The sequence below is a fragment of the Salvelinus fontinalis genome, chromosome 27 (assembly GCF_029448725.1).
Source record: "Salvelinus fontinalis isolate EN_2023a chromosome 27, ASM2944872v1, whole genome shotgun sequence".
NCBI lineage: Eukaryota > Metazoa > Chordata > Actinopteri > Salmoniformes > Salmonidae > Salvelinus > Salvelinus fontinalis.
In genome coordinates, this window is record NC_074691.1 from 29,568,827 (window position 1) to 29,593,953 (window position 25,127).

The window sequence follows — 25,127 nt, forward strand, 5'->3', positions numbered from 1 at the left end:
AAAACCTTATTTTAATTAAACAAATGTTCGAAAAACAGATGACAGAGTAATATTGAGTGATTATGAATAACATGGCAGTCAGGATGTTAGTTTAACCTTGATTAGATGAGTCATGGCATCTGTAAAGAACACAAGGTCCAGACTGGCCCCTCTAACATTCTCATTGTACTGGCTCTGATAGATAATCAGCTTCTCACACAGGAACTCAAAACTGGGCACCTAATGATGAAACATTACTTTGGTTAGATACACATTTTGCAAATGGATGAAATCTAAACCTTCAGGGATTGCTTCCCGAAACACAGATTATGCCTAGTACTGGATTGAAAAGCATGCAGGAAATACTGTATATTTTCAGTCCAGGATTTGGCTTAATCTGTGTCCAGGAAACCAGCCCTTATGTCTAGTTTGAACAACATAAGACTACAATGTGCCTTGGCTCTTTACCAGTTCGTAAACTTTGGGGGCGTCCAAACAGACGTCATCTGCCTCATCTCCCGTGGGCTCGACAGCCTCTCTCAGGAAGTCCACAAAGTAGGGGTCAGGGTGGAGGTCAGGGACCAGGCTGGGGTCCACGTGATCCTGGATCACCCTGGATATGGCCTTCTCAAACCACACCTTGTCCTCAAAGCAGACAAACCTGCAGCACAGGGACACAATGACCACCATTGGTTTCATTCTCATGGACTGTCAGTCATCCATCTATGAATTTGAGAATGGTTACATCCAAAGGGTGTAGTGCTTTCGTCCGCCAATTCTCACAAAAGTGCTTGTTTACTAAAGTTAGATCTCAAATTAGTATTCTACATAACAGAACCAAATATAATAGCAGAGTATAATGTTACAGTTAGACCAAAACACCACCTAATTTCTTATGAGATTTTTGGATGATTAGCTGAATGATAAAGAAATGTTTATCATTCGGCCAAACTCAACAGGTCACCAATAAACACATATATAAAAACAATATCTAAAGAAATCCACTCACACTCACTCCTAGAGTATATTATAAAGTATAAGCAGATCCTGTGCAAGTCAATGGAGAGTGAGGCCTGTTCGCCACTGACTTGCACAGGGCTCTACAGCGCAACCATTTCACTCGCATATGAACCTAAACATTTTGCTGTGCAACCTGGAATTTTTATTTAGAATCACCTTGAAAAATGAAAGACTATCTTTATTACCTCAAATATTTTTTTTATTTTGTTCCTTGTAAAAATGGTCTGTCACGTTCCTGACCTGTTTTCTGTTGTTTTTGTATGTGTTTAGTTGGTCAGGGCGTGAGTTGGGGTGGGCATTCTATGTTATGTGTTTCTATGTTGGGTTAAATGTGTTGCCTGATATGGTTCTCAATTAGAGGCAGGTGTTTGATGTTTCCTCTGATTGAGAACCATATTAAGGTAGGCTGTTCTCACTGTTTGTTTGTGGGTGATTGTTCCTGTGTCTGTGTCTGTTGCACCACACGGGACTGTTTCGTTCGTTCGGCAAGTCTTTCCTGTTCGTGCGTTCTTCGTGTTCTATATGTAAGTTCTCAAGTTCAGGTCTGTCTACGTCGTTTGTTGTTTTCGTGTTTCGTCTTTCTTTAATAAATTCATTATGTCTACATTCAACGCTGCATTTTGGTCCGACCCTTACTCCTCCTCCTCATCCGAGGAGGCATTAGACATCCGTTACAAGGTCAGCGTGCAGCTCTGTTGCATTGGATTTGCTTATACTGTATAATATGCTTTAGGAGTTACTGTTGTTATATATATATATATATTGGTCCAGACAATGACTAAGATTTTTGAACATGTTTAAGATCTGAGAAAGAGAGAAAATTTTGTAAAATGACTCACTCTCGAGTCTCATTGAATTTGTTTAAACTGCATATACGCTAGGGGTGTGTGTGTGAGAAAGAGAGAGTGTGTGTGGATTTCTTTAGATACTGTTTTTATATACAGAGCCGTGAAAAAGTATTTTCCCCCTTTCTGATTTTCTTTATTTGTGCATATTTTTGAAACTGAATGTTATCAAATGTTCAACTAAAATCTAATATTAGATAAAGTGACCAAATAACACAAATGTGATACTTATTTCATTTATTTATTATATAACAGGTGGGTCTAATGCGGAACATTTAGAACAGACGACTGGGTTGGGTCCATAGATTTAAAACAAAAAGACTTAACGATTGGGTCAGGTCTCTGGCAACTGAACCGATAGAACGAACGACCAGCCGGCTTGGGTAGCAACCCCAGATTTGTGTTGGGACTATATCTCGTGGAAGGATGAAATAGTATGAATAAATTAATCAAAAATAGCGTTTTTAATGCGTTTTATTTGAATATTGTTGGTAACCCGGTTTCAACACCCATGCCAAAATATCCTCCAAACATCGGCTTCTCTGGAATTATCACTTAAATAAACAAAGGTATGCAATACCCAATCACCCTGTGTGAAAAAGTATTTGCCCCCTTATACTCAATAACTGATTGTGCCACCTTTAGCTGCAATGGCTGCAACCAAACCCTTCCTGAGGTTGTTGATCAGTCACTAACATCACTGTGGAGGAATTTTGGACCACTCTTATCAATGCGGAGCCGCTTTAACTTAGCACATTAGTGGGTTTTCGAGCATGAACTGCAACATTTCAATCGGGTTTAGGTCTGGACTGTGACTAGGCCATTCAAAAATGTTAAATGTGTTGCTTTTCAGACATTCTGATCTTGACTTGCTTGACTTTATGGATGAGATGGGTCCCGTTGTGTCGGGCAAAAACCAAACACTGCATTCCGCAGTAAGATCCTCATACCAACGGTCAAGCATGGTGGTGGTAATGTGATGGTTTGGGGATGCTTTGCTGCCTCAGGACCTGGACGACTTGCCATCATTGAAGGAACCATGAATTCTTCAGGAGAATGTCAGGCCATCCGTCTGTGAGCTGAAGAACAGCTGGGTCATGCAGCAAGACAATGATCCAAAACACACAAGCAAGTCTACATCAGAATGGCAGAAAAAACACAAGTGTAAAGTCAAAACCTACAGTTGAAGTCGGAAGTTTACATACACCTTAGCTAAATACATTTAAATATATTTTTTCACAATTCCTGACATTTAATCCTAGTAAAAATTGTTTTAGGTCAGTTAGGATCACCACTTTATTTTAAGAATGTGAAATGTCAGAATAATATCAGAGAGAATGATTTATTTCAGCTTTTATTTCTTTAATCACATTCCCAGTGGGTCAGGAGTTAACATACACTCAATTAGTATTTGGTAGCATTGCCTTTGAAATTGTTTAACTTGGGTCAAACGTTTCGGGTAGCCTTCTACAAGCTTCCCACAATAAGTTGGGTGAATTTTGGCCCATTCCTCCTGACAGAGCTGGTGTAACTGTCCGGTTTGTAGGCCTCCTTGCTCGCACACGCTTTTTCAGCTCTGCCCACACATTTTCTATAGGATTGAGGTCAGGGCTTTGATGGTCACTCCAATACCTTGACTTGTCCTTAAACAATTTTGCCACAACTTTGGAAGTATGCTTGGGGTCATTGTACATTTGGAAGACCCATTTGCAACCAAGCTTTAACTTCCTGACTGATGTCTTGAGATGTTGCTTCAATATATCCACATAATTATCCTGCCTCATGATGCCTTCCATTTTGTGAAGTGCACCAGTCCCTCAGGCAGCAAAGCACCCTCACAACATGATGCTGCCACCCCCGTGCTTCACGGTTGGGATGGTGTTCTTCGGCTTGCAAGCCTCCCCCTTTTCCCTCAAACATAACGATGGTCATTACGGCCAAACAATTCTATTTTCTATTTTTGTTTCATCAGACCAGAGGACATTTCTCCAAAAAGTACAATCTTTGTCCCCATGTGCAGTTGGAAACCGTAGTCTGGCATTTTTTTATGGCGGTTTTGGAGCAGTGGCTTCTTCCTTGCTGAGCGGCCTTTCAGGTTATGTCGATATAGGACTCATTTTACTGTGGATATAGATACTTTTGTACCTGTTTCCTCCAGCATCTTCACAAGGTGCTTTCTGTTGTTCTGGGATTGATTTGCACTTTTCGCACCAAAGTAAGTTAATCTCTAGGAGACAGAATGCGTCTCCTTCCTGAGCGGTATGATGGCTGCGTGGTCCCATGGTGTTTATACTTGCGTACTATTGTTTGTACAGATGAACGTGGTACCTTCAGGTGTTTGGAAATTGCTCCCAAGGATGAACCAGACTTGTGGAGGTCTACAATTGTTTTTCTGAGGTTTTGGCTGATTTCTTTTGATTTTCCCATGATGTCAAGCAAAGAGGCCCTGAGTTTTAAGGTAGGCCTTGAAATACATCCACAGGTACACCTCCAATTGACTCAAATTATGTCCATTAGCCTAACAGAAGCTTCTAAAGCCAAGACATAATTTTCTGGAATTTTCCAAGCTGTTTAAAGGCACAGTCAACTTAGTGTATGTAAACTTCTGACCCACTGGGATTGTGATACAATGAATTATAAGTGAAATAATCTGTCTGTAAACAATTGTTGGAAACGCACAAAGTAGATGTCCTAACCGACTATACTATAGTTTGTTAACAAGAAATGTGTGGAGTGGTTGAAAAACTTGTTTCAATGACTCCAGCCTAAGTGTATGTAAACTTCCGACTTCAACTGTAAACCCGATTGAGATGTTGTAGCAGGACCTGAAACGAGCAGTTAATGCTCGAAAACCCCAAAATGTCATTGAGATAAAGCAGTCCTGCATGGAAGAGTGGGCCAAAATTCCTCAGAGTAACTGATCAACAACTACAGGAAGTATTTGGTTGTCATGGCAGCTAAAGATGGCACAACCAGTGGCACCACATGTACGGCGTCATGTGGGCGCCTGACTTGCCTAGTTAAATAAAGGTTAAATTGAAAAAAACTTTTCAAAAAGGGCCGTTGGATTTTGCATAACTTTGTTCATTAAAACAATTTAATCCAGCCACTTGACAGTTGTGACATATTGTCACGCCCTGACCTTAGAGAGCCTTTTAATGTCTCTATTTGGTTTGGTCAGGGTGTGATTTGTTGGCCATTTTATGTTCTTTATTTCTATGTTTTGGCCAGGTATGGTTCTCAATCAGGGACAGCTGTCTATCGTTGTCTCTGATTGGGAATCATACTTAGGCAGCCTTTTTTCCTTTGGTGTTTGTGGGTAGTTATCTTTGTTAGTGGCACTAATGCCATGTTAAGCTTCATGGTCGTTTCTTTGTTTTCTTGGCGACATTTACTATAATAAAATCAAATGTACGCTCACCACACTGCACATTGGTCTCCTTCCGACGGCCGTGACACATATCAAGAAGCTGATTAAACAGCATGATCATAACACAGGTGCCCTTTGTGCTTGGGAAAATAAAATGGCCCTCTAAAATGTGCAGTTTTGTCACACAACGCCACAGATGTATCAAGTTTTGAGGAAGTGTGCAATTGGCATGCTGACTGCAGTCCACCAATGTCCACCAAAGCAGTTTCTAGAGAATTTAATGTTAATTTCTCTACCATAAGCCGCCTCCAACATCGTTTTAGAGAATTTGGCATCCAACCGCAATCACATGTATGGCGTTGTGTGGGCGAGCGGTTTGCTGATGTCAACGTTGTGAACATGGTGGCGGTGGGGTTATGGTATGGGCAGGCATAAGCTATGGACAACGAACACAATTGCATTTTATCAATGGCAATTTGAATGCACTGAAATACCGTGACGAGATCCTGAAGCCCATTGTGAGGCCCATTTTTTTGTTGCTGTGACCAACAGATGCACATCTGTATTCCCAGTCATGTGAAATCCATAGATTAAGTTTATAGATACAATTTATTTTAATTGACTGATTTCCTCATATTGTCACGCACGTCGTAATCCTCCTCGTCTGAGGAGGAGTAAGGATCGGACCAAAGCGCAGCGTGGTTTGAATATATTCTTCTCTTTAATAAAGAATAAACGAAGAACACTTGACAAACTTACAAAAACAATAAAAAACGAACGTGACGCTATAATACGAAAGTGCAGACACAAGCATCCAACGTATAGACATAGACAATAACCCACAACCCACAATACAAAACAGGCTACCTAAATATGGTTCCCAATCACAGACAACGCAAAACACCTGCCTCTGATTGAGAACCATATCAGGCCAAACACAGAAATAGACAAACCAGACATACAACATAGAATGCCCACACAGATCACACCCTGACCAACCAAAACATAAAACATACAAAGCAAACTATGGTCAGGGTGTGACACATATGAACTTTAACTCAATAAAATCTTAGAAATTGTTGCATGTTGTGTTTATACTTTTGTTAGTATAATATGTGTAAAAAAATATGCACAAATACAGAAAATCAGAAAGAGGGCAAATACTTTTTCACAGTACTGTATATAATGATCCAGGCAATATATATACAAAACATGATTAAGATCTGATCATTTGAACATGTATTCACATGACTTGATTCATGAAATAACAGTAACCCCATGTGTCCAATAACTAAATATAGTACAATATCAAAAACTCACACTGTCGACTGACGCTTTCGCAGATTTGACACATTTCTTCAGATTTGTCCATCAGTAAGCTCAGAGAACAAGTATAACAGAGTATTTTTTTCCTTTATGGACATCAATGGGTTAAAAATAGAACCATTTCTTAAGACATTATGTGTAGGTATAGGCAGACGTTGCATTTGGAGGGTGAATATAATGCATATGCTTTAATGATATTCAATAGGCTACATCAATTTGTACAAACTCTGATTGTGAAATAAATGCCGTAAACTTTTTTTTTGGTGCTCCGGCAGCTAAAAAAATTGCACTACATCAATGTTTACGTAATTTCTCCAGACCCATCCCTCAGCTTTAGAGGAAACCAAGTGTCAGGGCTGCCACTCGGTTGAAAAAATAATTAAGGATTGTGACTTTATCACTATGAATGCAAAGTGTTCTGTTCATAACATGGATCCCATTCATTCCAGTACTGTACCTGTCTGCGATCACCCTGGTGCATTCACACTTGAACAGCGCCAGCAAGGTGGGGATATCATCACACTCATCTGCCTTGATGATGAGCATGCCCTGCCAGATCCTTGACAAGTCTCTCAAGTTGAAGATGTAGTGGAACTTTGAGGGCGTTGGCAGCATTTTCACCTGAAAGGTCATAGTACAGGGATACATTAACATTTCAGAGATGTTGGAACTTCAGAGATGTTGTTCATGCACTGACTGATCAAATACTAGTCTGGTCCCAGATCTGTTTGTGCTGTATAGCCAATTGACCCTTCGCTAAGCCCCGCCACAGAATTTTGGCCAACCAATTGCAGTGCTCCATTGGATAGCAACTGTCGCTTACCATGCTCGAGACCAACCAGCCTTGGGCAATCTCTAGATTCAAATGCATGGAAGCCAATAAGGGCAGTGGCAAAAACAGAGAGTTTATCAAAAAAATGATTGTTGAAATGGCTAAATAATTGAACAGTGCACAAGGGCTAGAGTATGTATGTTAGCTAGCTAAGTTAACTATATTATTAATATAACTCTCATCTGCTGTCAACATCAAGATACATTTGAGAGCACTAATTAGCTCCAAAAGTGGTTAGTAGCTTGACTAAAAACTAAAAACATTTGTCATAAGAAACTAGCTCCCTTGTATACAGAAAATACCCGAGCTCTGAAGCAAGCTTCCAGAAAATTGGAACGGAAATGGCGCCACACCAAACTGGAAGTCTTCTGACTAGCTTGGAAAGACAGTACCGTACAGTATCGAAGAGCCCTCACTGCTGCTCGATCATCCTATTTTTCCAACTTAATTGAGGAAAATAAGAACAATCCAAAATTTATTTTTGATACTGTTGCAAAGCTAACTAAAAAGCAGCATTCCCCAAGAGAGGATGGCTTTTACTTCAGCAGTAATAAATTCATGAACTTCTTTGAGGAAAAGATCATGATCATTAGAAAGCAAATTACAGACTCCTCTTGAAATCTGAGTATTCCTTCAAAGCTCAGTTGTCCTGAGTCTGCACAACTCTGCCAGGACCTAGGATCAAGGGAGACACTCAAGTGTTTTAGTACTAAATCTCTTGACACAACGATGAAAATAATCATGGCCTCTAAACCTTCAAGCTGCATACTGGACCCTATTCCAACTAAACTACTGAAAGAGCTGCTTCCTGTGCTTAGCCCTCCTATGTTGAACATAATAAACGGCTCTCTATCCACCGGATGTGTACCAAACTCACTAAAAGTGGTAGTAATAAAGCCTCTCTTGTAAAAGCCAAACCTTGACCCAGAAAATATAAAAAACTATCGGCCTATATCCCATTCCTCTCAAAACAAATTGAAAAAGCTGTTGCGCAGCAACTCACTGCCTTCCTGAAGAAAAAACAATGTATAAGAAACGCTTCAGTCTGGTTTTAGACCCCATCATAGCACCGAGACTGCACTTGTGAAGGTGGTAAATGACATTTTAATGGCGTCAGACCGAGGCTCTGCATCTGTCCTCGTGCTCCAAGACCTTAGTGCTGCTTTTGATACCATCGATCACCACATTCTTTTGGAGATTGGAAAACCAAATTGGTCTACACAGACAAGTTCTAGCCTGGTTCAGATCTTATCTGTCGGAGAGATATCAGTTTGTCTCTGTGGATGGTTTGTCCTCTGACAAATCAACTGTAAAGTTCGGTCTACCCTCAAGGTTCCGTTTTAGGACCACTATTGTTTTCACTATATATTTTACCTCTTGGGGATGTCATTCGGAAACATAATGTTAACTTTCACTGCTATGCGGATGACACACAGCTGTACATTTCGATTAAACATGGTAAAGCCCCAAAATTGTCCTCACTGGAAGCCTGTGTTTCAGACATAAGGAAGTGGATGGCTAAAAACTTTATACTTTTAAACTTGTACAAAACAGAGATGTTTGTTCTAGGTCCCAAGAAACAAAGAGATCTTCTGTTGAATCTGACAATTAATCTTGATGGTTGTACAGTCGTCTCAAATAAAACTGTGAAGGACCTCGGCGTTACTCTGGACCCTGATCTCTCTTTTGACGAACATATCAAGACTGTTTCAAGGACAGCTTTTTTCCATCTACGTAACATTGCAAAAATCAGACATTTTCTGTCCAAAAATTATGCAGAAAAATTAATCCATGCTTTTGTCACTTCTAGGTTAGACTACTACAATGCTCTACTTTCCGGCTACCCGGATAAAGCACTAAATAAACTTCAGTTAGTGCTAAATACGGCTGCTAGAATCCTGACTAGAACCAAAAAAATGTTGGCCTCCCTACACTGGCTTCCTGTTAAGGCAAGGGCTGATTTCAAGGTTTTACTGCTAACCTACAAAGAATTACATGGGCTTGCTCCTACCTATCTTTCCGATTTGGTCCTGCCGTACATACTTACACGTACGCTACGGTCACAAGACGCAGGCCTCCTAATTGTCCCTAGAATTTCTAAGCAAACAGCTGGAGGCAGGGCTTTCTCCTATATAGTTCCATTTTTATGGAATGGTCTGCCTACCCATGTGAGAGACGCAGACTCTGTCTCAACCTTTAAGTCTTTATTGAAGACTCATCTCTTCAGTAGGTCCTATGATTGAGTGTAGTCTGGCCCAGGAGTGTGAAAGTGAACGGAAAGGCACTGGAGCAACGAACTACCCTTGCTGTCTCTGCCTGGCCGGTTCCCCTCTCTCCAATGGGATTCTCTGCCTCGAACCCTATTACAGGGGCTGAGTCACTGGCCTACTGGTGCTCTTCCATGCTGTTCCTAGGAGGGGCGCGTCACTTGAGTGGGTTGAGTCACTGACGTGGTCTTCCTGTCTGGGTTGGCGCCCCCCCTTGGGGTTGTGCCGTGACGGAGATCTTTGTGAGCTATACTCAGCCTTGTCTCAGGATGGTAAGTTGGTGGTTGAAGATATCCCTCTAGTGGTGTGGGGGATGTGCTTTGGCAAAGTGGGTGGGGTTATATCCTGCCTGTTTGGCCCTGTCCGGGGGTATCATCGGATGGGGCCAGTGTCTCCTGACCCCTCCTGTCTCAGCCTCCAGTATTTATGCTGCAGTAGTTTGTGTCGGGGGGCTAGGTTTAGTCTGTTATATCTGGAGTATTTCTCCTGTCTTATCCGGTGTCCTGTGTGAATTTAAGTATTCTCTCTCTAATTCTCTCTTTCTTTCTTTCTTTCTCTCGGAGGACCTGAGCCCTAGGACCATGCGTCAGGACTACCTGGCATGATGACTCCTTGCTGTCCCCAGTCCACCTGGCCGTGCTGACCTGTTGCACCCTCAACAACCACTGTGATTACTATTATTTGACCATGCTGGTCATTTATGAACATTTGAACATCTTGGCCATGTTCTGTTATAATCTCCACCCGGCACAGCCAGAAGAGGACTGGCCACCCCTCATAGCCTGGTTCCTCTCTAGGTTTCTTCCTAGGTTTTGGCCTTTCTAGGGAGTTTTTCCTAGCCACCGTGCTTCTACACCTGCATTGCTTGCTGTTTGGGGTTTTAGGCTGGGTTTCTGTACAGCACTTTGAGATATCAGCTGATGTAAGAAGGGCGATATAAATACATTTAATTTGATTTGACTGCATGCTGATAGTGCATAGTCAGAGCCATCTTGTGGCTAGCCACACTACAAACGTAATTTTTCCAGGTTCCCGTGAAGCAATTGTAATGACATTCCGCCACCACATACCTGAGCAAGTGGTAGTCTGTGTTTAAATTCTTTGTCTATTAAAAACACATTCTGAGATCATTTTCTCCAGTGGTTTGAGTGGGGAATTGGGCTTCACAGGAAAATCTTGTCCGAGGTTGCAACGGTAACCAAGGAGGCGGGGCTTAGCGAAGGGTCAATTACTATGGTCGTTAGTATGCCCGAACATCACAAATAGATCTGGGACCAGGTTAAATATATTCAGTAAAGCATTAATTCTGATCTTGGGACAGTGCTTACCTTGGTCCACTGCCACAGGATCCTACCAGCGGAGACCAGATATTTCACTGTCTCAGAAATCTCAGACTTGAACTCCCTGCATTCGTGGAAGTATCCACAGCCCATGATACCTGTGGGAATAGAGACACATAAAGTACTCTTTTGTGTGTGTGTGTTGATGGGTTCGGATTTCTAAACTTTAAATATTGTTAGTCATCAGTTATACTTGAGACATGAGGGGTGCCATAGTCTAGGGTCTACACAAGAAGTTAATGGTTATCTGTAGGAGGAATGGATATCGTGGATGTAATTAAGCTTGGAATGTACTGAGTGAAGGAAAGATAATCACATGTGGCAGGGACTGATAAGGATTGAGAGATGTGGATTAGTGAGGAAGGGGGTTGAGGTCAGGTGACCTTACGGGAGAAGGAACAGTGTGTGGCCCGTATCACTTAACTTCCTGCCTAGTAATAACGATGTAATGTTTAGAGAGGAGGAGACTCCACCCAAATTGGGTGGAAATATGTATTTGCCTTATGCAGCTGTATGACCCAATGGGGCAATAAACTTGGTTTGAGCTTTATTACGTGCCTGAAATTTTATACGATTCATTTAGAACCTAACAGTGTGATATCGCATAATTTGATTGCTGCATCACAGCCAGTCAGTTAGTAATTCAGAGGTGAGTAGCCTACCAAAGATCTTGTCAATGGAGGTGTTGGATGGTAGGGTACAGTTGAACACGGTAAACTGTCTCTTCAGTCTCTGGGGGATGTCGTTCCTGCCTCCCCCAGGGTGAATCATAGCAGCCAGCATCTGCATGTCCACAATGGTGGTGAAGTCTCCTGGTTTGTCCAGACTGTACATGCCAGTCATCTCCATCATCTGACGGACTATCTCGTTGGTGATCTGTGTGCAGAATAAACAAACACAAACAAGGGAATCAGTTATTCTGCAAACCATTGTAAACGCCTGTTGTCACTTTGAATTGTGATTACAATTTTTTTCTATTGTGTGACACCGCATTTTTTTTTGTGTGCAACCAAATCATGGGCCAGTCCCTTTAACTGAAAGGTTAGTGGCATCAGTACCACCAGGGGAAAAAGTTAGTCGAGAGCCCTGCTTCAGTGATGGCTATATGGCAGTGATGGAAAAAGTACCCAATTGTCATACTTGAATAAAAGTATAGATACCTTAATAGAAAGTTACTCAAGTAAAAGTGAAAGTCAGCCAGTAAAATACTATTTGAGTAAAAGTCTAAAGGTATTGGGTTTGAAATATACTTAAGTATCAAAAGTAAATGTAATTGAAAAAATATACTTAAGTATTAAAAGTAATCATTTTAAATGCCTTATATTAAGCAAAGCAGACAGGACCATTTTCTTGTTTTTAAAATGTATGGATTGCCAGGGGTCCACTCCAACACTCAGACATAATTTACAAAAGATGCATTTGTGTTTAGTGAGTCCGCCAGACCAGAGGCAGTAGGGATGAACAAGTGTTATCTTGATAAGTGCGTGAATTTAACCATTTTCCTGTCCTGCTAAGCATTCAAAATGTAACGAGTACTTTTGGTTGTCATGGCAAATTTATGGAATAAAAAGTAAAATATTTTCTTTAGGAATGTAGTGGAGTAAAAGTAAAAGTTGTCAAAAATATAAATAGTAAAGTACATTTACCCCAAAAAACGACTTAAGTAGTACTTCAAAGTATTTTTAATTAAGTACTTTACACCACTGCTATATGGATGGGTTGAATTGAAATGCTATGACTACAGTACCTGGTCGCCCCACTCATTGACAATGGGCATGTTGATGTCATCCACAAAGATGGTCATTCTGCGTCCTCCAGGAGGTCCGTAGGTGCTACCCATTCGCTTCTCAATGTAGCTCTCCACTGTGCGCTGTGATACATACAACACTTTATTACTACTCAGCAGAAACACTATAAAGTGATTCCTCATGAAACCAGGACAAAAAATACCATGATTTGGGGGATTTTCATGAAATTTTATCCATAGAATAGTCCTTTGGAGGAAGGATTGTTATATATTTGGCATTGTATCCAAAAGCTTAATTGAGAAATAATTGATCAAAGTTGGCATATTTCTAACATTATGGCCTTACTCAGGCCTCCTTTAATTTAAGACTACATTGTTTCATCTGTATGTGCTACATAGCAAAAATTGGTGTCATATGAAGCTTTACCGCTTGCTCTGTAATGAGTAGTATTTTTTGTTTTCCTTTATTGTTGAACATAATATGCACTACACAGACATATAAAAGTTCCTTTTAGAGTTATGATCCAATTTGTGAGCATTACCAAGAGTGAATGTGAAAATGTGAAACCATATCAAAATGGTCACCTTCTGCTGGTGATTTGCAGGATGTGCAATGATATAAGTAAAAGAAGGACTATGCCAATTTGTCTGTTTGTTTTAAAGCTATGGCCCGTTTTATAAAGAGATCCCACTCTGGAACTTTGATATTCCCATAGTAGAGTATATTATGTTCAACAATATATTTTTAAAAATGCCAAATCAAACATTTAGTTTTTTCTATATTCTTGTTTATATTTTTTAATATTCATAAATTAATGTAAATATATATATATATTAAATCCAAATACTACTCATATTACAGAACGAGCGGTAGAGCTTCATATGACACCAAACATTATGGAGTCTTAAAGGAGGCCTGGGTAAGGCCAAAATGTCATAAATATGCCAATTTTCATTATTTTTCAATTATGCTTTTATTATGCTTTTAGATACAAATGTCAAATATATGTAAACAATCCTTCCTCCAAATTTGTTGAGAAATAGCACTGAATCATCTTCTCTATGTAATGTAGGCTATGTAATACTGTATTATATGGTGTAATGTATACTGGGTAATGTATATAATGTATACATATCTCACCTGAAACATTGTAGGCTCAGTAGCAGAAGAAAAGTTCAGTGATTTGGACAGGTCTGTTTCAGGGTCGTACTTGTTGGTGTAGCCTTTAATCATCACTGTCTTGGCAGTTCCTTGTTCACCAATAAGCAACACAGCCTGTCAAAAGTGAAGGAAAAAAAATTACGTATGATTACACCAACATGTTATCAAGACGACTTAACCCAATTGACCCAATGTGTCTGTGTGTGTGCGTACAGTACCTTGCGCTGTTTTGCAATAGTCTCCAAAAGGTAACTGGTTCTGGTGTTGTCCACATTGGGAACCAGGATGGCGGCGTAATCTGGCACGTAGTCAGTGGGATAGATGTACTCCACCACATAGTTATTCCAATGGTCCCAGTCACCTGAAACAAAAACGCCTGCATCATATACAGAGCCCTGCCCACATACAGTACGGTACTACTGTGCAGCAACCAAGAAACATAGGGATCCAGGGAAAACAGTCCCAGTGGGCATGGGCCAAAACAGTGCAATGATGTCATTATGACTCTTTTTTGACGTCATGGTCAGGTTGTATAAAGGGTTGTAAAAGGAATTATGTCAACATATTTTTACGATTTCTGACCTTTTGGGCTATGTATAAACGTACCGTTCTGGTTGACCATATATTCGAAGATGGTCTCTCCGGGCTGGGTTTTGGGAATGTCCACCTTGCTCTCATGGGCCCTGATGAAGGCCTCCAGCTTTTCCCTGTCCTCCAGCTCCAGCAGGGCTCCCACGCTCCACATCAGGCAGAAAACAAAGAGGCGCTCGAGCTGCATGCTGCTGACCAGGCCCCCCGCCTCCTTGGTGGGGATCAGGCCCTCCAGCAGGTTCACTGACTGAACACATACAGTCACAGACATAGGGTTAGTTTTCATATGTAGTAATATGTATATAAAAAAGGGAAAATGCAAAATTCTTTATCTCAAGAGACTCTTGAATAGCACTTAGAATGCATGCCCAAAACCAAGGCTTCATTCTAAGTGATATGCTAGTGTAGATATTGGAACAAAGTGATGGTTAAATTAAGGTTACAAAATACTGAAGGCATTTAATTCATACCTGCATGATATAATTGCACTCCAAAAGCTCCATTTTGGGCTTGAGGCTTTGCTTCAAGTACACGTAGGCATCCTCAAAGACTTTGTCGTACAGACTCATGATATTGTCTGCCTCCACTGCACTGCGTTTGTAAGCCCATCCCTACAACATACAGAACATTATACTTAGTCATAACTAGGTCATCATGAGGATTAAGCACATTAGGGGAATCTGAAGCTTTTTTTTACTGCGGTAATGTGAAGTTACCCCACCCTGACACTCTGTCTATAACACAAAGCATATTGCCATTTGGCACATATCTGATATTGAACACAATGGCCAATTAGAAAGGTTTGTTCACAATTTCACTGGATTATTGAAAAAAGTCTTACACTATCCACACAGAGTATATTAATATGGAACACTTTGACCGTAACATGGATGGTTTGTGTTATTGCATAAGCCCTGTACCTGCAGTATAGGCCTCCAGCTGAGAGCCGAGGAGCTCATAAAGACCATGCCCACGCGGGATACGGTGGCCGGGGAGGCGTTGTCCATGTTGTGCACCTCAAACACCAGCTTACAGGCCGGGGACATGACGATCCTATCACCATTGGCCAGGGTCAGGGTCTTGTTGTCATCCAGAACAGAGTTGAGGTTCTCAATCCAGATGGCGTCCACAGGCCCGTCCAGGACTATCCAGATGTTCTCTCCTACAACAAAAAGGGGGGAGTTTCCCCAAAACATAATATTTAACATGGTACATAGTTTGTTCACCCACAGAAGATTGACAAGCCAACATAAATGTTTCTAATTGTTACTCTCTTGGAAGCTCTGTGGCTGGGTCATTGAGAGAAAACCCTTATTTAGAGGTTGGACAATTTGAACACTGCTTCATCTAACAATGTTCTCACAGATGGTAAAACCATATCAATATTGTATCCCAAGGTGCATTCAGAGTCAGACAGTTTTACCCTTCTTGGTTTTTAGAGTCTTCCTCCACAGCGTGGAGAAGATGCCGTCAGTCCAGTCGTTAGTGGCGGCGTCCAAACGCCCGAACATCTGGGGGGCCGTGATGGCCTTGGGGTTCATCCTCATCTCCCTGTGGGGCGTTCCGCACTCGCTCAAGGCCCGCATCAGGATGTTGATGACTGCGGTCTTCCCGGCCCCACTGGGGCCGAGTGTCATCAGGCCGTGACGCACACGCGACGATTCGTAAAGCTGACACACACAACAGCACATTTTATTTCAGCCTCTTTGGAGGGTAACTTTATTACTGTAATTTTTTTATATTTTAAATCAATCATTTAAACATAGATTGACTTTGTGTTCATATACTGTATATCTTTGGTTACACAACAGTGCATTCAGCACTTGTGACTAAACACAGAAGTAAAAGTGTCACCTGAACAAGTTTGAGGTTCCACGAAGGGTGGTTGACGAGGCCTGCCAGCTCCACCTGGTTGGCCACGGCAACCTGCAGCTCAGCGTAGGTGCTCCCATCCAGCTGGATCCCCGGGAACAGATCACTGATCAGACTGAGGAAGAGAGGCTCGTCCTCATCCACCTGGCAGGGAGAAGCACCAAAGAGACAAAATATGTTTGCATCCGCATGCTAAAAACATGTTAGCATTAGCATGCTAAAAACATACTAATGAGGATCAATAGTGTTGCTGATGTCTCTTTTCATACCAGTTTGGAGAGGTTCATGTCACGCAGAACTCTCATCACAATGCTGGACTCGGTGTCTTGAGGTCGGGCTCTCTTATTGGCCCCCAGGGTTCTCAACACAGACAGGATGTTCCTCAGACCAAAGTCATAGTGGACCTGATAGGATGGATTGACTGTCAGTCTTAGTGTAGCAGTTAATTTATTTTTGTTCTTTCAAAGGCCAGTACAGACAGGAATGACTGCCTCTGCATTCACCTGCTTTGTCAGTTGCTCCTCGCACAGTTTGTAGAGCACAAAGAACTTCTGTGCCAAGACAACGTTTTCAATGAAACCGCAGCTGGCCAATTTCACCCTCATGATGATCTGGAAAACAATGAGGAACACATTGTTGACCGACAGCTAAGACACAGTAGGTTGCAATCCCATATGGTTAAAGGAACTCTTTGCCCAGTATGGTAGTTGACTGGAGGGAAGGGAACTCAACCCACCTGTCTGTCCGGCACCATCATGGACACCGTCCTGAACTGAACTTTCAGGTTCTCTGGCAACTCCTGACGCCCAGCATAACCAGGGTTCTATGAAATAACAAGAAAACATGTTGGTATTCAAAAGCTTTATACATGCTGCTTGTCAAAGTGCTTGTACTCAGTGACTAATGGCAAAGCTTTGTTGTCTTGCCTCCTACACACCATGGTGATAAACAGCCCAAATTCTGGGTTCAGACTGACTAAGTCTCCGTCGGTGAAGATGAATTGTGTTTTGCGGTCTTTACGGGATGAGAGAACAATGTAGATCTGCTGTGCAGCTACAGACAGCACAGGCAAGTCAATTCTGTTGAACTCGTCAAAGCAGCCCCAGGAGCCAGACTGGGCAAGACCTGGAAGTAAGCAGAAGACCGACATTAACAACTGACATTAGGCCAGGTGTTCCCAAACTTTTTCACTCGGGGCCCCCCTTCCAGCATTGGGGAACATCACGTGCCCCCACTGCGCACGCACGCGCCACGTCTACTTCTATGGGCACAAGCACTGTTCATGACAAACTGTTCACACCCCATTGTTGGTGGAGAGAATTTTGCAGGTTTAAAGCTTATTTCCTGCAATTCTACACATTTTGTCATGGGGTGCAAAGAAAACTTTGCAGTTTTAAAGCAAATTTTCTTGCAATTCTATACATTTTGCCATGTCTAATGTGTATTCATGTGATATTTGAGTGACAAAAAAATTACAACAATGTCTATGGGCTAAAAACTGTAAATAAAAAAAGAGCTGACATGGGCTAGTTGATTTGGACATTTCTGGAAAAGTTATAAATAGCTCTCGAAAGTATGCAATGACTAACGTGACAAGAGGAACTGATTATGCACTACACGATTTCGACTATTACAACTTTCAAGAGTAAGTTTAAAGCCGGACTGAGTTCCTTTAAAAAAAATAATAATAATTTGGGTGGGGGACCTGCCCCCTGCCGACCCCTCACACCCCCCCCACGGGGCGTACCGCACAGTTTGAGAACCACTGCATTGGACAATTGACTACTAACATTAGCATCCCAAAATGATAGCTAGCCCATAGAGAAAAGAGGGCACACCTCCAATTGTTGCCATTGAGTTCACAATGAAATCAACTCAATTGCATTGATTGTTCACCTTTGTAGATTCTACCAAGTCCTCTGAAGTCCATCTGGTCAGAGCAGTTGAAGACCACCACGTATTTCCCCAGGCAGCGGCCCATGTCTTTAGTGGTTTCAGTCTTCCCTGTACCGGCTGGCCCGGCTGGGGCGCCGCCCATGCTCATGCCCAGGGCCTGAGACAGTGTGATGTAGCACCTATAAATGGATGGTTTGACATCATGGTTATTCAACATTTCACTAAGGAAAGATCTTCACCACACACACACACACACACACACACACACACACACACACACACACACACACACACACACACACACAATCTTCTCTTGCCTGTCAGTTAAAGGGGTGATGACCAGACGGTCAGTGCAACCCAGGAATTCATTTTGGTAAACAAAATCCACGTCAGTAATGGACACTAAGACATGATCTAAGTCCTCCTTGAAGTAGAACCTGCTCTGCTTCAGCCACTCAAAGTCAGTGGTTGACCTGATGTGCATTTTGACCTGATAAGGAATAGCAAAGAATTAAAATATTATGTTTTTGAACACAAAATTCAAAATATAAATGTTCTAAAATGTAACTTATAGACATAAGAATGTTGTTTTATTTTTCAGTGACTCACTAGGTCATCAAATATGTCCCTTTGGTGCACATGGATTGTGACCAGTGTCTCGAACTTGATACGATCAAATTTGGTCAGGTCATGGGTGGTCTGTGAAATCAGTGTGTTGAGCAGATCCAGGAACTTCTGGTTGGTAGTTGGCATGATCTTCTTGTCGTCTTTGGCGTTGCGCAGCGCCTCCTCCGAGTCCCGTGTCCATAGCATCTGGATGCCAAGCAGGCCCACCTGAGAAAACAAAGATATCAATGATATACTTATTCTAATTCCATATATTTTTGACAACTGATCGATCCTATGATTCAACAATTGATCCTGAGTTGACAATTGATCCTACAATTGATCCTAGATGGATATTCTTCATCATTCTGGTTCATATAATTGGATTTCTAGGTTGCTCTCCCTACTTGTGCTTGGAACTGGTTGAGGAAGGTGAGGAGCTGAAAGCCTGAGTCGTTGATCTGGAGATCAGCAGCCTTGATGACAGAGTGTAGAGAGGACTGTTGCTGCATCTGCAGCTCTCCCAGCCACAGCTCCACAGGCCCCCTTGCCATCACTGGGTGGTCCAGCTGCAAACGCATGGACAGACACGTGAGCTGTCATTCACACACACAGACACACGCACACAAATGTATATGCACGCACGCACGCACACACACAGAGGGTGGCGAAAGGTTCCAGTCGAATCCTGGAGCTGAAAAGGGGAAACAATATGTTAATGTGCCCTTAAGCAAGGCACTTAACCGTAATTGCTCCAGGGTTTCTGTTGATAATGGCTGGCCCTTGCTCCACGCTCTGAGGGAGAGCTGGGATATGCAAAAAACAGATTTCCAATTCACACCCGTGAAATAGGACAAATATAATTACCTACCAAATAATATTACACACACACACACACACACACACACACACACATACACACACACAATCATAGTGAGTATTGCATTTAATCATACTGATAATGTTGCATACCGGCACTTTCTCTCCCTCTTGTGAAATGACAGCCAAAATCTTGTCATAATCTTTGGCGTGGAATTCCACTTCGTTGACATTGTCAAACACACCAAGGAGATGAGGCTGGAAAAGAGAAAATAAGTTTCCCTTATCTGAGTCATTGTGCATCTCTTTTTATTTAGACAAATCTCTGCTGTTCTAAGAGCTGTTGTTACCTGAATTGTGTGTGGATCGCTAGCTTGTCCCAGGATTTCCAAAAGGGAGGGATCAGACACAAAGAAGAACCTGGGGAACTGGAGCCTCTTTTTCTCCAGGTACCTGTTGAGGCCAAGTAACATTGTCAGTTGAAAGAGTAAGCTGCTAATGCTAAACAGTCTTTATCCGTACCCAGTGAGAGACTTCTGGCAAAGCTCCAGCTGCTCCTGGAGGTGAGGCAGCAGCTGACCCATGGTTTCGTCTCCCACGCAGCACTGCACCACGTTGGGGATCTCATGGGCACGCTGCATGATCTTGATCCACGACTTATCAATGTTCTGGAAGCGCTTGGCTTCCTAAAGCGAGAGAAAATGTCAGAATCAGAATGAGAAACAGAAAATGTGAGTATATTGGCATGCAACACATGATTGCTGGGAAAATTAATTAATGTTGAAGACATAGTCGTGGCCAAAAGATTTGAGAATGACACAAATATTAATTTTCACAAAGTCTGCTGCCTCAGTTTGTATGATGGGAATTTGCATATACTCCAGAAAGTTATGAAGAGTGATCAGATTAATTGCAAAGTCCCTTTTTGCCATGCAAATGAACTGCATCTCCAAAAAACATTTCCACTGCATTTCAGCCCTGCCACAAAAGGACCAGCTGACATCATGTCAGTGATTCTCTTGTTAACACAGGTGGTGTGTCACGATCGTCTTGACTTTGAAGAGAGGACCAAAACGCAGCGTGTGAGAAATACATTCTCTTTTTATTTGAGAAGAGCAACGAATGAAACAAAAACAACAAACTGACGACCTTGAAGCTATATAAACAAAATGGTGCTGACACTGACCACTACACACTGACATAGACAATTACCCACAAACACATGATGCCCATGGCTGCCTTAAATATGGCTCCCAATCAGAGACAAATGAAAGACATCTGTCTCTGATTGAGAACCACTCAGGCAACCATAGACTTACCTAGAAACATTCACTAAACACAAACCCATACACTAAACCCAACACCCCCTTTACCACATAACCACCCAAGACGAGACAAAACACAAACATTCCCCATGTCACACCCTGACCTAACTAAAATAATAATGAAAACAAAGAATACTAAGGCCAGGGCGTGACAGTACCCCCCCAAAGGTGCGGACTCCGGCCGCAAAACCTGACATAGAAAGGGGAGGGTCCGGGGTGGGCCCCATCATGGCGGCGGCTCGGGTGCGGGACGTGGCCCCCACTCCACCACTGACAATACCAGCTTTTGTGTCTCTGGTAGATCCTGGCTGACTGGCGGCTCTGGAAGATCCTGGCTGGCTGGCGGTTCTGGAAGCTCATGGCTGGCTGGCGACTCTGGCTGCTCATGGCTGGCTGGCGACTCTGGCTGCTCATGGCTGGCTGGCGACTCTGGCTGCTCATGGCTGGCTGGCGACTCTGGCTGCTCATGGCTGGCTGGCGACTCTGGCTGCTCATGGCTGGCTGGCGGCTCTGGCTGCTCATGGCTGATTGGCGGCTCTGGCAGATCCTGGCTGATTGGCGGCTCTGGCAGATCCTGTCTGGCGGAAGGCTCTGGCAGATCCTGTCTGGCGGAAGGCTCTGGCTGATCCTGTCTGGCGGAAGGCTCTGGCTGATCCTGTCTGGCGGAAGGCTCTGGCTGATCCTGTCTGGCGGAAGGCTCTGGCGGCTCCTGTCTGGCGGAAGGCTCTGGCGGCTCCTGTCTGGCGGAAGGCTCTAGCGGCTCCTGTCTGGCGGACGGCTCTGAAGGCTAATGGCAGACGGGCGGCTTTGAAGGCTCAGTACAGACGGGAAGTTCATGCGGCGCTTGGCAGACGGATAGTTCAGACGCCGTTGGGCAGACGGGCAGTTCAGGCGCCGTTGGGCAGATGGCAGACTCTGGCCGGCTGAGACGCACTGTAGGCCTGGTGCGTGGTACCGGAACTGGAGGTACCGGGCTAAAGACACGCACCTTCAGGCTAGTGCGGGGAGGAGGAACAGGGCATACTGGACCCTGGAGACGCACATTAGGCCTAGTGCGTGGTGCCGGAACTGGTGGTACCGGGCTGGGGACACGCATCTCAGGGCTAGTGCGGGGAGGAGGAACAGGGCATACTGGACCCTGGAGACGCACATTAGGCCTAGTGCGTGGTGCCGGAACTGGTGGTACCGGGCTGGGGACGCGCATCTCAGGGCTAGTGCGGGGAGGAGGAACAGGGCATACTGGACCCTGGAGACGCACATTAGGCCTAGTGCGTGGTGCCGGAACTGGTGGTACCGGGCTGGGGACGCGCATCTCAGGGCTAGTGCGGGGAGGAGGAACAGGGCATACTGGACCCTGGAGACGCACATTAGGCCTAGTGCATGGTGCCAGAACTGGTGGTACCGGGCTGGGGACACGCATCTCAGGGCTAGTGCGGGGAGGAGAAACAGGACGTACTGGACTCTGGAAACGCACAAAAGGCTTGGTGCGTGGTGCCGGAACTGGAGGACTGGTACGAGGGGTGTAGGAGTAATTGACATATGTAGGTAGATATCACACTATTAAACAATAGACAGGTGTACACTAGAAAACAGGAGAAGGCCTGAGGAGGGAGCCTCAGGTGAAGAAAGTGGAGGAAAAGTCCCGCAAGCTGAAGAAAATGGGGATTACCCCACAATTGACTTTTAAACTTTTGAATGGCCTCCTTTACAGACAATTGATGTTAGAACAACAAAAGAATAATGACATTGACATAACAGAAGTAACAGTGAATGCTAGTATAGAAACAACAGACTAATGCATAATCAATATGTATTGTGGGAGCAGGAAGAGAAGAATGAAATCAGCCGAACAATCCAGAAAGACTGACAAGGTTAGAATCTATGTTCCACCTCAATTTATAACAGAAGCAGGAGAACTGAAGTCTATCTCAATCATAAGGATCAAACCCTTATCGGAGATGGCACTCTGTGGATGGACATATCACCAAACAAAGGGACAAGTCGTTTGGGATCCGAAAGGATGTGACCTGACATTAATCAAAGAAAAAGACGAGAGGGTGTTCATCATGAATCAGATTGAACCAGTTGAAGGAACAGGAAGAACCTGTGACAACAACAAGGGTGGCGGCTGCTGTGACGACCACAGTAGCTACCACTAGATGACATCGACTGCCCTTACCAAGCAGACCACCGTGCCAACAAAGCAACCTGAGACATCAGTCAGGAGAGTTTTTACTGATATTTGAAACTTTCTGATAAACTCTAATGATCTACCTCAAGATAAGAACATTGAAAAAGCAACAGAATTAGATATATCAGAATCAGAACCACTCAAGGACACCACATGAGAAGAAGTAGTGAAGAAGGAGTGATACGAATGGGCTAAGTATATGGCAAACAGACACAGAATGGACAATTGTATTTTGTGAAGAAAATCACCTTTGTCTGATCTTTTAATAGTCTCTGAACCAGCATCATTTAAAACCTGTGTAAGTTGGAAAAATGACTATTGTACCAATAGAAAGTATTCTATTCCCTTGTGTGACATAAAATGTAGGATTGGTCTGGGTAAGGACTAGGGGTAAAACTATGTTGAATGAGACCATGCTGGGAGACAATGATTGTGCTGCCTATAACATTAGAACTGAATTAAATGTACCTCAATTAGACAGAGGTACCGTGGTTAAAGGAAAATATGAATGTTTTTACAGACACCACACCGAAGGAATTGATGTAGGAAACACCACTGTAGAATATGATACTATTTGGGTGTTAGAGAATGCGGGAGTTCGTAAAAGTAATGATAAAGGGTTGATTATGAATAGAAAAGGGTTGTGTAGTTACATAACTCAGGTTGCGCCATCTTTTATTATGTTGAAAATTCAAGACAGAGGTATTGCTGATAGTTTTTTCCACACATCCAGAAACTAACTGTTGAATGTATTGCCTGATGGATGGATTGGTCCTTGTGCGTTAGTTAGAGCAATTAAATAGGTTACTATTATTGAATCACTCCATGATGACTATGTTAAACCTAGAGTTAAAAAGGGTTTATGATAAGGATCCTGAGGTATACCTTAATGCAATTGGACTGCTTAGAGGTCTACTTAGGGATTTCAAGGCCAGAGAGGAGGTTAAATCAGGATTTGAATCTATATTTCTGTGGATAACACCAAATAAGAACTTAAAGTGGATTAATTTTATTAGCTATAACCAACAGGGATTCATTAACTACACTTAATTGGCTCTTAGTGGAGAAGGGTGGAGTTTGTGTCATGTTTGGGGATGACTGTTGCACTTTTATTCACAATATTGCTATGGCCAAACTCAAAGGATTACGAGCAGAAGTAAAGGCTAATGCTGATGTAAATGTAATGAAAATGTTTAGACTCTCATGTATGAGTTTGGTTGGACCTAGCATTAGGAAAGTGGGGAGCCATGTTTGCTAGGATGGCCATCATGTTGGGAGGAGGGTTATGGGCTCTGGGTATTGCATTTTGTTGTGTTATACCCCTGCTAAAGTCAATTTTGGTTCAGACAACAGTTAAACAGATGTCTGTCAGGAGAGATGACCCTCCTGTGGTGATTGATCCTGTACCGGGTAGCCCAGGCAAGTATACTAATAAGTATGGAAAGCCTTGTAATGCGGTCGGTGGACCTTTGGACTGCCCCTTTGGTAACCCTAACTGTCTCTATGAAGTGATTGGGGGTGGGGGGGGGGGGTTCATGCGTGTCATGGTTTCCATGTATATGTTCAATTACCCAGTTCAGATTAATGTTTACTCATACATGTCCACAAAAAGTGTAATTTGCGTCACAATTGCAAGTGGTGTACAAAAATTCATGAGGATGGTCATTATCATCACCTAGAACCTTTTTTCTGTCAAAGTGTCAAAGAGGAGATTGTCTTGTATGTAAGGATGAGGACTGTGGTCTTATGTAAAGGGGTTTTAGCATATCTATTTTGCCTAATGCTTTGTGTTCTTTGTAACCTCAGGCAGGGATTCATACTACATGCTCATTGCTTCATCAAAATATAATGGTTGATTATTAGTGTTTTTTATTTTAACTAGATCTTTCATTCCTATTTTATGTTATTAATTGGAGATGTTTGGTCTAGTTGGGTTTTG

The 25,127-nt window shown here is 42.7% G+C and overlaps 1 protein-coding gene across 1 annotated transcript in view; it reads right to left on the minus strand.

Moving 5' to 3' along the window:
• LOC129825412 (dynein axonemal heavy chain 8-like) overlaps positions 1-25,127 on the minus strand; it is a 69,582-nt gene that overhangs the window by 23,620 nt on the left and 20,835 nt on the right. The window contains exons 37-60 of the mRNA XM_055885506.1: positions 20,195-20,358; positions 20,023-20,125; positions 19,826-19,930; positions 19,261-19,422; positions 18,857-19,081; positions 18,565-18,737; positions 18,248-18,426; positions 17,289-17,476; positions 17,088-17,174; positions 16,855-16,962; positions 16,621-16,755; positions 16,334-16,495; positions 15,903-16,149; positions 15,400-15,641; positions 14,950-15,090; positions 14,495-14,726; positions 14,107-14,249; positions 13,868-14,002; positions 12,727-12,849; positions 11,642-11,855; positions 10,968-11,077; positions 6,998-7,161; positions 448-640; positions 97-219 (exon numbers count right to left, since the gene is read on the minus strand). Coding sequence (XP_055741481.1) covers positions 97-219; positions 448-640; positions 6,998-7,161; positions 10,968-11,077; positions 11,642-11,855; positions 12,727-12,849; positions 13,868-14,002; positions 14,107-14,249; positions 14,495-14,726; positions 14,950-15,090; positions 15,400-15,641; positions 15,903-16,149; positions 16,334-16,495; positions 16,621-16,755; positions 16,855-16,962; positions 17,088-17,174; positions 17,289-17,476; positions 18,248-18,426; positions 18,565-18,737; positions 18,857-19,081; positions 19,261-19,422; positions 19,826-19,930; positions 20,023-20,125; positions 20,195-20,358 — 3,858 coding nt within the window. The remainder of the gene's footprint in view (positions 1-96; positions 220-447; positions 641-6,997; positions 7,162-10,967; positions 11,078-11,641; positions 11,856-12,726; positions 12,850-13,867; positions 14,003-14,106; positions 14,250-14,494; positions 14,727-14,949; positions 15,091-15,399; positions 15,642-15,902; positions 16,150-16,333; positions 16,496-16,620; positions 16,756-16,854; positions 16,963-17,087; positions 17,175-17,288; positions 17,477-18,247; positions 18,427-18,564; positions 18,738-18,856; positions 19,082-19,260; positions 19,423-19,825; positions 19,931-20,022; positions 20,126-20,194; positions 20,359-25,127) is intronic.